A 13,030-nucleotide genomic window follows, 5' to 3' on the forward strand; every position below is an offset into this window, starting at 1 on the left:
CAAACTTTACAACTCCTCCCTTGGAGGGTCAGACCCCCTGAGCCAATAGGCTGGTCCTTGACTTATGTCCCGGCATAATTTACATATTACTATTTGATTATTTATGGTTTTATTACTATTTAATTATTGCAACTGTAACGAAAACCAATTTCCCCCAGGATCAATAAAGTATGACTATGACTAATAGCGCTATTCTTTGCATTTCTGGTCAGATGCTAACTGCATTTCATTGGCTTTGTATCTGTACTCGGCACAATGACAATAAAGCTGAATGTAATCTAACCTAATCAAGCTGGCCAACGAGCATCTCATACTGTAATAAACAGGTAGTCAATTGCCATTTAAATACAGTCGCGCTATTCAATGCTGTTTGTCGCTTTATCATGGCTGGAGTTTGTTTTTAACAGCTTCCATTGGTGGGTTTTGGTGCCAACTTTCCGCTACAGATTTCTACCATACAAATAATATCGAAGGTAATTCGGTCCACCAGATTGCACCACCCACTATTGACGCTCATCCTATTTTATTCTCTCATTCGCACCTGCACAGTTAGGGCAATTCACAGTAACCAATGAACCTGCCAGCAGTTCCTGGGGATGGGCGAGGCGAGGATGGATCCAGACGCAGGCACAGAGAGCAGACAGCAGCAACTGCGTCACTGGACCGACCCTTCCGTCACGTCCGTGTGGCCCGCTGCTTGAGACATCCCAGCTGAGTATTCTGATTTTAACTCATCACGACGCTTTAGTTTTGAAGGTTTAGGAACTCCACCGCGCCAGTCCCGCCCGCCTCAGGCGCAGGCAACCCTCACCACAGACGCGCTGCCGCTTTCTCCTCCACGATTGTCGAGTTGAGCCAATGAGCGGGTCCGCTTGCGTGATGACGTTCTCCGGCGTGCGCGCTCGTGCGAAAGGAGGGGGGAAAAAAAATCCCCCCCCCCCGGGAGAAGGCGCTTGCGCGCGTGGGTGACGGTATGTGAAGCGTGTGCTGTGGGAAGAAGTCGCGATACGAAGGTAGCGTGACGTAGAACGTGAACACCCCCCCGCCTTCACCCCCCTCCCCACCTCCTCCCGTTTCGTGACACGGCTGCTAGGAAATAGCGAGCGGCGCGAGCGCAGAGCGACGGGCTGCCTGCCGGGAAGAGGCAGACATGGCGGCGGCGACGGGAGGAGGAGGAGGTGGTGGTAAAATCAGAAATAAGAGGCACCACATCATCAGCAAACCCTACGCTAAGAACCAGGTGAGGATCCCGGGGCTGGACTTGAGACGGCGGCGGCAACAACAGCAGGAGGGGAGGGAGTGCTTTGGGGTTGTACTTGGCGGTGTGCGGCGGCGAGCCCGCGGCCTAACGTTGATGTTGGCCGCCTTGCGACGGAATCGATTGATAGCGGGGCCCGAGGTGGGAAGGAGTGCGGGTCGCAGGCCGCCTTCTGTCCTGTGTTTATTCCATTGTGTTTGCTCATCAGAAATTCTGTTGGTGTGTTCCCCCGTTGCCTCGCTTCCGGTGGCCCCGGCTGCACGTTGATTTCTGCTAGGAGAAATGAGTCTTCCTCTCTTACCTAAAACCCTCTCCATCACCACTACTCCCTCCCCCTCGTTCTTCTGCGATCACATCTTGTTACGCTCTGCAGTCTCCCGGCCTTGTTCACATCCTCGGTGCTGGCCCTCGCTTGCTCCCAGATTTTCTCGTCCTGTCAGCATGCACTCATGGGGTTTTTTGGCGCGGAGCTCTTTTCAAACACCACATCTTTAACAACGTTTCGATCTGTGCACTACTTTTTCATTTAAAGTTTGTTTCTCGTGGCGTCGCTTTTTTTTGGTTTGCACTCGAGTGTTTAAAAATTTAATTCTTGTTTCTTCTGGGAATCGGCAACCTGGGGAATGCTGGATTAATCACCAAAGGAATTAAACATTTGTACGGTGCACTCATTAGTGTATTTAGTCTTTTGCTCAACTTTTGAATGTTGATTCTGAAATTTATAAACAAGCTTTTTTGAATAATGTAATAATTACTTGGGTCAGCGTAATTTTTCAAACACAATATTGGATTTTAAATGTATCTGAACATTTGTTTTATAAAATGTTTACACTGGTAAATGGAGTAATATGAATTATGATCTTCAATTGCTCACAGAAGTGAATTTGTTCTCAGTGAATTTGGACGGGGTGGGGGTTCGGCAGGTATGATACTTGGATGTTCAAATACAATTTCATGTGTTAAGCTTAAAGCATTATGTGCATTTGTTAATGTAATCAAAATACATTTAGTGAGGCTGTATTCAGTCACCATTGCTACATGCACTACATAAGTGAGACTCATTGTGTCCTTCATTATCTATTACAGGCCTCCCATATAATTGTGCCATCCATTTTCCCTTTTCTGCCTTTGTTTCTCACTGATCTCTTTTGATTTCTGGCAGACTGGCACATTGACCTATAATAGTTTACAGATTCTGTTACGGCTCTTAAAAACTGTATTTGCCAAATACCTTGCAATATTCATATTTGCATGTAAAGAAAGATGTATTTGCAATAGGTGGATGCAGCAAAGGTTTACCAGACTGGTCGATGGGCTGATGTGTTTGCCACATGTAAAGGGACTCACTAGGCTATGCCTCTACTTTGCAATTATAAGAATAAGAGATGAACTCTGACACAAGCAAAGATTTGAGAGCTCTACAGCATTGAGGATATTTCTTTGGCTGAGGAGTCTAAAACGAGAGGTCATGGCTTTTAGATTGAAGGATAGGCTATTTAAGACTGAGGTGAAACATTTCTTATAAATTTTCCATCTGAGGGAATGATGGAGACTCAATCATAGATTTGTTAAGGGATCTGGGAATAGTGCAGGAAAATGTTCAGGAAGGTTGGCCATGATCTTGTTGATTGTTGTGGTAGACTTGGGTAAATGACCCATTGCTGCACATGTTTCTTAAGTATAGTGTCCATTAGATAGTAAACCACCCCAGGGTCCCTTGCTGGAGCTTCATTAAGCAAAAGTTGACACTGCCTCAGGAATATTGTACCAACAGGGTTTCAGAAGTGGAACATTGAATGGTTTGTGGTAGAGCATAATAACTTGGGTTCATTCGCTTCCAGTTGGATAAGGGAAATCAAAAATCTACAATGGTTACATTCTCTCTTATCTGTCAACAATGTACCTCAAGTATGAATTTTCATTTCTGAAGCATAATCAAATAATTCACTGAGTATTTGTATATAGTGATTTTCTTTATACTGTACTTCAAAGACATTAGGCACAATTCAACTTTGACTTATTTGCCGGCAAAACCCAACTCTACCATTCGTACCTTCTATGTCCAGATTGCTGGCTGTGAATGAGCCACAGTATCTTCAAACTAAATATTAATTAAGATTGAAACTTTTTTTTGGCCTTCAGTTTAAACCTTAATCTGATAATTTCATTTACATTTCTCAGATAAGCAGGGATGATTGCTACTGTGGCATTCACTGTTATTGTGAGTTGAACTTTCTTTTCCTTTTCTTTATCACTGATAATCAACCGAATATCTCTATTATCCATCCTGTCACTCGTTTTGCCCATCTTGTTTTCCCGGTCCCAAATTAGTTCTTAACAATTATTCATATGTCACTTTTTATGCTATTTTCCCGCATCTCTCTAAATGTTTCCCATTGTTTAGTTCCATTGAATTGTCATCATGTGGTTTGGATACCTCTATCATAGTTATGTCCACAGTTATTCAGATCCTTTCCTTTTAGTTCTTTTCTCTCAATATATCAGAAAACTACTGTTTAAAGTCATTCTCTCAGATCAAGCTAGTTCCTAATATCTTTGCAACACACATAAAAGTTGCTGGTGAACGCAGCAGGCAGGCAGCATCTCTAGGAAGAGGTGCAGTCGATGTTTCAGGCTGAGACCCTTCGTCTGACAAAGGGTCTTGGCCTGAAATGTCGACTGCACCTCTTCCTAGAGATGCTGCCTGGCCTGCTGCGTTCACCAGCAACTTTTATGTGTGTTGCTTGAATTTCCAGCATCTGCAGAATTCCTGTTGTTTGCGTTCCTAATATCTTTGGCTTTGGTTCATTGGTGTCTTCTGTCTCTGTGAGATATCCCTAAACGAATTCGGATTTCATGTTGATAATTCTATGTAATTTGTTGATTTTTGTTTTCTTTCTGCATAACACTGTCAAGAAGCTGGGGGTTGCATTTCAAGATTTTTAAAGTTAAGATTCATCAGGAATCACTTCATAACTTCTAGTCTTAGGCTGCACCACAAGCCATGATGTCTATTCCATTTGTTAATTTCATATCACAATTTAAATGTTCGGAATTTTCTGCATTATTGGCTGTTCATTTCCATAAATTTGTCTAATTTTCTTCTGTCAAAATGTAATTTTTTCCCAGGTTCTTCCAAAGTTCATGTGGCCCATCAAGGACAAGTTTTAAATCTGAATTCTAGAAAACAGGAAACTTAGTTTAAATTTGGGGAAATGATGAAAGAAAGGAAGAGTCTACGAGGATGCAGGAGCAAGGGCATATTTGCATGGCTAATTATTTGGAGTTAGAGAAAAATGAGTGAAGATTTAATGACCAGTAATTATATTAACACAGTAATTGTTGGGACTTTGAGGTTGTTATAGTTGGATAAGCTCCCACTACCTATTTAGTGCTCACGGTGGCGTGCGCCTAAAATAGCCGCTGACAACTCAAGTCCTGCTCCTGGCCTTCACGCATGGCTTAGCTACTAAGCCCAGCGGAACCATTTCTACTGACAGGAGAAGGGGCAAAAGACTGGTCACTGGTGCCTTAAAACCATTCGCTTTGGGCGTATGGAACTCGTCAGCCTTGGTCGGCAGCTAATAGAAGGAAAACTGATCCCAATCTTCTGCTGGTAACTTCCGTGATGCCGCTGGTGCCAAGCTGTGTCGATCTCTGCCTGGAGAGGGAGGCCCTGCTTGCTGTTCATGTTGTAATGCCGTGGCTTGCTTATCATGTAGACAGGTAGGAAGCAACTTCCATGGTCGACCCAACCAGCAAATGGCCAGGACTTTGGAGAAGTAGGATGTGACTCTATCATAGTCATAGTCGTACTTTACTGATCCCGGGGGAAATGGGTTTTTGTTACAGTTGCACCATAAATAAATAGTAATAAAACCATAAATAGTTAAATAGTAATATGTAAATTATGCCAGTAAGTTATGAAATAAGTCCAGGACCAGCCTATTGGACAGAGTGTCCGATCCTCCAAGGGAGGAGTTGTAAAGTTTGATGGCCACAGGCAGGAATGACTTCCTATGACGCTCTGTGCTGCATCTCAGAGGAATGAGTCTCTGGCTGAATGTACTCCTGAGCCCACCCAGTACATTATGTAGTGGATGGGAGACATTGTCCAAGATGGCATGCAACTTAGACAGCATCCTCTTTTCAGACACCACCGTGAGAGAGTCCAGTTCCATCCCCACAACATCACTGGCCTTATGAATGAGTTTGTTGATTCTGTTGGTGTCTGCTGCCCCAGCACACAACAGCAGACATGATACCACTGGCCACCACAGACTTATAGGTTTCTATTCTGGCAGCAATCAAATCTGGTAACTTCAGTATGTTTTATTCATTACAAAGATGGTTTGAAGCTGTTGATTCTACCCAGATCAGCCTATCAGATGTAACCAAGAGTTGTCCTGTTTGAGAGTTTTTGATATAATGCTTGATTTTAAAACATCAGTCATTAGTAACATCACTGAAAGAAATTGATAGTTCCCATATTGCTCATTTCTACCTCCTACCCAAGATCCACAAACCTAGCCACTCTGGTAGATCCCTTCCACCACCATTGATGTGCCCCTCTCCCACATCTCCTCCATTTCCCATGCAATGGCCTCACTCCATCTTCACAGTATCATAACAGGGATGGGGTTGCTGCTCTTCTTCTTATCTACTATCCCACAAACCTCCATATCCAGCACATGATTCTCTGTAATTTCTCCAATAGGATCCTATCACTAAGTATATTTTTCCATCACCACACCCTTTGCTTTCCGTATTACTTTCTGTATTACTCCTTGGTCCACTCGTCCCTCCCCACTGATCACCTTCCTGGTACTCCTGACACTGCCATTCAGGGCCCTAAACAGTCCTTCCTTGTGCGGCATCCTCTGCATCAGTGAGACTCAACACAGATTGTGAGACCGCTTTGTTGTGCACCTTCGCTCTGTTTGCTGTAAAATGCAGGGTTTCCTGGTGGCTACCCATTTGAATTTGACTTTCCTTTCCCATTCTGACATGTCTTTCCATGGCCGCCATGCTGAAGGCAAGCTCAGTTTCTCCCCTGTTCTTTTTCCATTCCCCATTATTGTTACCCTCTCACCCTTTCTTCCATGGTTAACTGTAGTCTCCAGTTCAATTCATTCTTCAGCCTTTCACCTCTTCCACCTATCCTTTCCTAGCTTCTTACTTCATTTCCCCCCACCCCCATCAACACACCCTTCTCCTCACCTGGTTTCACCTATCACTTGCCAGGTTGTTACTCCTTCCTCTCCCCCACTTTCTTATTCTGGCTTTTCCTCCCTTACTTGTTTGTCTTGATCAAGGGTCTCAATCCAAAACAATGACTGTTTATTTCCCTCCCCCGCCCCCCCCATAGAAGTTGGCTTACTTGCTGAGATCCTTCAGCATCTTGTATGCGCTACGCCAGTAGAAATTGATGTTGCTCTTTCATTTTGCACTATCACACATGTCCTTTTACTGACAGAAACTTTGTCACAGGATTGCACAAGGCAGAAAAAACAAGAAATCAAAATCTTTTAGATTAATGCTATTTTGTAAAAGAGAAAGATGTGAAAGGAAGTGTGTATTTTTATTGTATTTATTGATAAAGTGAACGTCGCCACCCTGCAACCCACCTATTTAACCCTAGCCCAAGTAGAAGACATTTGCATTTACCGGTACATCTTTGTACTATGGGAGGAAGTTCTAACTGCAAGGATGCAAGAAAAGCATTAAAGTTCGACCATAACAACTTCACAAACAGGAAATAACAAATGGCCATTTTGTTCTTGAAAAACATTTATTGCTTTGAATGAGTATCTCAGCTGTTTTTCAACTTTCTATCATTTTAATCTTTAGGGTGAGGAAGGTTCTTTGGGTAATATGGCTAAGTTTTTAAAGGAACTAAATAATGTGTATAAACAATGATATATTTTATGTATTTAGCTCTTTCATCCAACTTAACCATTTTTTAAAAGGAATAGTTGACCATTATTGATTAATATTGTAAACCAGTCTTTCTACAGAGTATGATCAGAATTATTCTGAATGTTGTCTAAGGCTGTAAGCTCTGAAATAAGTTTTTTTTAAAAATCCTGATCTTTCATAGATAGCTAAGCAACAATTTGAAACGAGCTTTGTAAACCATCACTGTGTTAACTGGAAATAGCACATCCAGCATAGTGCACCTGCTTTTGAAGCTTTCTTCTTTACTTTGTCTTTTAACATTGCATGTTCTTCAGTCAAAAAAGTGACACAGTATTTCTCCTTTGTAAATGAACACTTTTTAATATGCAATCAATTCTTTGGCACTCCAATCCAAAGTGTTAGTTGTGAAAGTGTGTCATACCATTTTTAAAAATCTGTTATTTTGTCTCAAACTTATAAATTTTCAAATCCATTAGCAATATGACATTTCCCCTCGCTATTGCCATAACAGCTGGACTGAGATTCTCTTTAGCATGGGGAGGGTGGGGGATAATTTTGTTGGTTTATTCAAAGCATTCAAATTGCATAGGACATGTATATTCTAGGATACTTTACCTTTATGGATTCTTTGTATTGGATGTAGCAATTTCTCATGCAAACATTACTCTAAACTTTCATAACCTTAACAAACCTTTTTTAAAAATCGTTAGTTATGGCTAGTTGGAGGTTTGTGTTATATTTTGACTAATAGTGATGCTCATTATTATTAATAGGTGTCACTTTTGGATGGAATTGTGACACTTAAACAAGATATATGAGTTTTAATGGAATTCTTTATTATTGTGGAGATCTGGGAATCAGTGACATGACCAGAATTTATTATTTGCTTCTAATGTGAAGGTGTTGGTGCATTATTACCTTGAGCACACTAGTCATTCTATGGTATTCCAGATTCTTTGTGAGGATGTTATTTGCATTTGGACAGGCTATAGCATTTGAAATGTTCTCCTTGAAGCAGAGGGTTAAGGTCAAATTTAATGTAAATCAGGAATACTTTGATTAGTACATTAGTATGAAAAGCTTGTTTCTGGTGGTATTGTAATATATGGAGTACATAGATTTTATTTTTTGGAATGTAATGGACATTTTCTTACATTTTAATATCAAATTAATCCACAGGGCATCATTGGTAGAGTTACAGACACTGTGAAGAATATAGTACCTGGATGGCTGCAGAGGTATTTTGGGCAAGCTTCCAAAGTTGAACTAGCTGAAGCAAAAACATCAGTAGACAATCATGAAAACGATCCAGTCCTTGTAAATGAGACCCCGCCATTTGATAATAGAAGACATAATTCAGCATCAGCAACTGATAATACAGCAGGTAGGTATATAATTAAATGCTGGGGGGGTGTTTGTTTAAGATAGCTATATGTAGAAAATGCATATAGGTGATATATTTTTCAATGGAAAAATATCTTTAGAAAACAAGAAAGTAGTCAGTTATGATAGGTTTATTAAAACTTAAATCTCTACAAAAGTGTATAATTGTGCTTCCTGCTAGGTTGGGCTTACTTGAAAATTGAATCTGATTGTCAGCAAAGAATGCTTTCCAGAATTTACAGCTTGTAAACTGTGTTGGATTCCTTTGAACATATAATTGCAGTGGTCCAACGTTTATGCTTATTCTGGTCATCTTAAGCTCATCATTCCTGTTGGGACGTAGGCTACAAGCAGTAGCTCACCAGATTGCTCTAGAATGTAATTTGGCCCTGTCACTTCCTCTTTTACCACACAACTTTGTACGTTTTCTAACAGAAGATCTTTGGATCTTCCATTGGGGTTTCTTTAGCTCTGGGTTTTTAGGGGATGGGGTTGCTAGCCGGACTTAGGACCATGCATGGCAGAGTTATTCTGGTGCTTGTCAGAAAAGGATTTTTTCACATTCCAGTTTCAGGAACACAGCGGCTTACTGGCAGCAAACAAATCTACTATCTACTTTATTAATCATTCCTTTTCTAGACAGCGATCATTCCGATCAATAGACTGTAACTTCCCTTTTGGAGCTGAGCTTTTGAACCGTCTATACAACCCGATATTTTTGCAGTGTGAATTGAAGTCTTGAATGTGCAGGATTGTTGTGGCGAAATGTGTATGGGCTGAATCAAGGTGGTGGGCCCAGGAACAAGCCACTGTTTAGTCATTGCTGGAGCAGACTTGGAGCCGATCTGAGATGAGGCAGAGTTTAGGCTGTGGATCCCAGGCCCAAGATCAAGCAACAAGATGATTTTTTGGCCAATTTAAGTGCAGGGCCAGATTGGAAAGGTTGAGGTGGCAGGGCCAGTGTCCGCCACCAAGGAACATGCTGATGTTCAGCTTGCTAGTTTGTAAGGCTTACTCATCTCTTTGCTGAACTGAGACAGTGGCCTGCAGCTAATGGGCTCCTGGACCAGCTGCAGTGATGGCTGGCTTCGTAGCTGTGTACTTACTTTCATGAGCTTTAGTTCTGAATGTTACTTGCTTACTTTTTATTGTTTGCACAATTTGTTCTTTTTTTTGCACATTGGGTACTTGATGGTCTTTTTTTAATGGGTTCCATTAGGTTTTTTTCTGGTTGTCTGTAAGGAGATGAATCTCAAGGTTGATTATAGTATGCACATAAGACCATAAGACAAAGGAACAGAAGTCGGCCATTCGGAGCATCGAGTCTGCTCCGCCATTTTATCATGAACTGATCCATTCTCCCATTTAGTCCCACTCCCCCGCCTTTTCACCATAACCTTTGATGCCCTGGCTACTCAGATACCTATCAATCTCTGCCTTAAATACACCAATGACTTGGTCTCTACTGCTGCCCGTGGCAATAAATTCCGTAGATTCACCACCCTCTGGCTAAAAAAATTTCTTCGCGTTTCTGTTCTGAATGGGCGCCCTTCAATCCTTAAGTCATGCCCTCTCGTACTAGACTCCCCCATCATGGGAAACAACTTTGCCACATCCACTCTGTCCATGCCTTTCAACATTCGAAATGTTTCTATGAGGTCTCCCCTCATTCTTCGAAACCCCAAGGAATACAGTCTAAGAGCAGACAAACGTTCTTCATATGATAACTCTCTCATTCCCGGAATCTTTGATAACGAATGAATGTATTTTGAACTTGCAAGTTAAGTAGCATGGGGCTTGTATTTTAGCTGTCTCAAATCGTTAACCATTGTCTTGTTTTGCTTTCCACAACTTGCTAATGTTGTATCCAATAAAAATCATCTTACATTTATAAATATCCATATACTAAATTAGTTAGTGAAAACAGCTTATTCTACCTATTCAGAGCCATACTTGCTTTGCTTAGTCTTGTATCAAAACACTGTTTCCTTCTCTCAAATAACAGCTCCAATATTACTCCAATGACTTGTATAGTCAGCACCCAAGCACATGAATGAGAAGCAGAAGTATGCCAGTCGGCCCTTGTGTGCTCTGTCATTTCATACAGTTTTGGTTAATAAGATGGTAACCTCAGCTCTGCATTCCCATCTACCATGGTAATTCATCACTTCGTGCTCATCAAGAATTTAGCTTTCTCTACTTAAAAGGATAGTTAGAGTGTGCCTTCACTGCCCTTTGAGAAGAGCCACAAAGGCACAGAATTTTCTTGGGATGGGGAGGGGGAATTTTGACTCGTCTCTCTATGAAAAGGGCATCCTTGTATTTTAAAACATTATGAAGGTCAAAACTATTCAGTATTCCTGCACGGTTCAGAGTTTTTTACAAATTTAAGATTACATCTTCCATAAAAAGTGCAATAATGCATTAGTTTTTTACTGTCTTGAGATTCTGTTTTAAATATAGTATCAACACAATACACTTCACTCAGCATTCCTCTCATTTCCCACATCATTTCAAATTTTTTGTGCTAATTTGATTTAATAACTAGCTGTCAGGTCCATAGGGATATGCCAGATAGCTATAGCCTGCAAATCAATTTTGATCTGGACTTAGTGCTGGCACATTATACTGCAGAGTTACAGACACACCAGATATCCTGATGCTGCTGCATCTAACCTCTTGCTGTGTTGCCGGACTAATTGTTGGGTACGGGATTCTTTTTAATGTCCTGTGCTTGGGGGTGGAGGGAAAGGCAATACACCATGAACCAGACTCTTGACTAGCACATCTATTACAACCTCTTTTTTTTTGAATAAGGCAACTGATACTCATTAAAAGCTGTGAATTGAAAAAGTTCTTTTTAACTTTAATTTGACTGTTTTTAATATACCTATGTGCGTTAGTAATGTTTTAATTAACTTAGTTTTAATTCTTTTTCATGTTTCTGGATGTCTCTGGTCATCAGATACTTGGGAAAGTAGTGACAATGCCTTTGGCATCAGGAGCAGCTTGGCAAGAACTTACAGTTGTAAGAAAAAGTTTGCGAACTCTTTGCAATTACCTGACCACATTTTATGAGTAATTAATGCAGAAAAAACAGGTAATTGCAAAGGGTTTTCTTGCAAATGTACCTCGCACTGTTTATGGCTTGGTTGCTGCTTGTAGCCAACTTCACCTTGCAGAATGTTCACAGCAAAAAAAATCATTGGGAGCCGAAATGTGAACATATATGTTGGCTAGATCCAGTGATATCTGACCCATTGTCTGCTGTGACAACCTCTCAATCATTGCACTTTAATTACATAAAATGTTATAACCCTTTTTTTTTGCATTTCACTGTCCTGTTTCTACTGCCTTACAGCTTTCATTTCCAAAATAAATTCCAGTTGTCTGAACATTATTTGCTACGTGCTTGTAATTAAGTTATTGATGTTCATAGAGAACAGAAAGTTTTAAAATAAGGTGTTGAATGTCGCTATCTAATTTCAACAACACTGCGAAGCAGTTCTTGATTCTTTTTTTCCTGTCCAAGCAGTTAAATCACTTCATCTGACATTCATCTATCCATCGTATTTATTACACTTAAAAGTAGGAGGCAAGGCAAACAAGGATGTGGTCCTTATGGAATTAGTATAGGCATAGACTTGATGGGCAGAAGGTCCTATTTCTTTACTTAATTCTTATTTTGAGATACAATGCGGAACAGGTCCTTCTGGCGAACTAGCCTTGCTACCCAGTAACCCACCTACTAACCTGTGCGAGGAAACCAGAGCCCTGGAGGAAACTCGAGTTTTCACAGATAGAGAACATACAAACTTGTTACAGGCAGCGCCAGAATTGAACTTTGAACTCCGAAGCCTTGTGCTGTAATAGCATCGCGATAACCGTGTCTTGTGAGCATTCAAGTACTGATGAAAATTGTATCTATTATCTGTTATTCTATTAATAGTTTTCTTTATGGGGAACAAGGGAATGTAGAATTGAGAAACGTGTAAATAAGACGATGGATTGAGGCATGAGGGGCCAAGTGGCTGGCTCTTGCTCCTTTTTGTGTTCATAGTTAAGTAACTTGCTGTTGACCAGTTGAGTTGTCCAGTTTACCATTTGTATTATTCTTTTCAGGTTTTGGCCGTGTTTCCTTTTAATTCCATTCCTAAGCACGTGCTGAACTATTTTTTTTCTCATACTTGTAGATTAATCTGTTCGGTTGGTTTCTTCCTGACATATATTTATCCATAGCCTGAAGAAATTGAAGTCAATTCCCATGGTATACATTTTGCAATTTTTTAAAGTACTCTTGATCTAATCATGATTTTCTGTGTTCATTGTTTCTAGAACACTACCCTCTAGCCAAAACTGCAATTTCATAAAGAACATTACATCCTGAACTGTTTATTATTTTCACTTGTTTCAACTTTGAACTCTGATTCTCTTAGATTAATAATTCATCATTGGTGGGATGGGTGGAAG

At 40.7% G+C, this 13,030-nt stretch overlaps 1 protein-coding gene across 2 annotated transcripts in view; it reads left to right on the top strand.

Annotated features, from left to right (window-relative positions):
• Positions 1-981: 981 nt before the first annotated feature.
• Positions 982-13,030, top strand: part of nup153 (nucleoporin 153) — a 76,101-nt gene continuing 64,052 nt past the window's right edge. The window contains exons 1-2 of one of the 2 annotated variants that reach the window (XM_063069898.1): positions 982-1,240; positions 8,357-8,561. In XM_063069898.1, the coding sequence (XP_062925968.1) occupies positions 1,151-1,240; positions 8,357-8,561 (295 nt within the window). In that variant the 5' untranslated portion in view covers positions 982-1,150. Of the gene's footprint in view, positions 1,241-8,356; positions 8,562-12,753; positions 12,828-13,030 lie in introns of those variants that run through there. The other variant, XM_063069899.1, reaches the window with a different exon arrangement.

This window comes from Mobula hypostoma, chromosome 17 (genome assembly GCF_963921235.1).
Source record: "Mobula hypostoma chromosome 17, sMobHyp1.1, whole genome shotgun sequence".
NCBI classification, from domain to species: Eukaryota; Metazoa; Chordata; class Chondrichthyes; order Myliobatiformes; family Myliobatidae; genus Mobula; species Mobula hypostoma.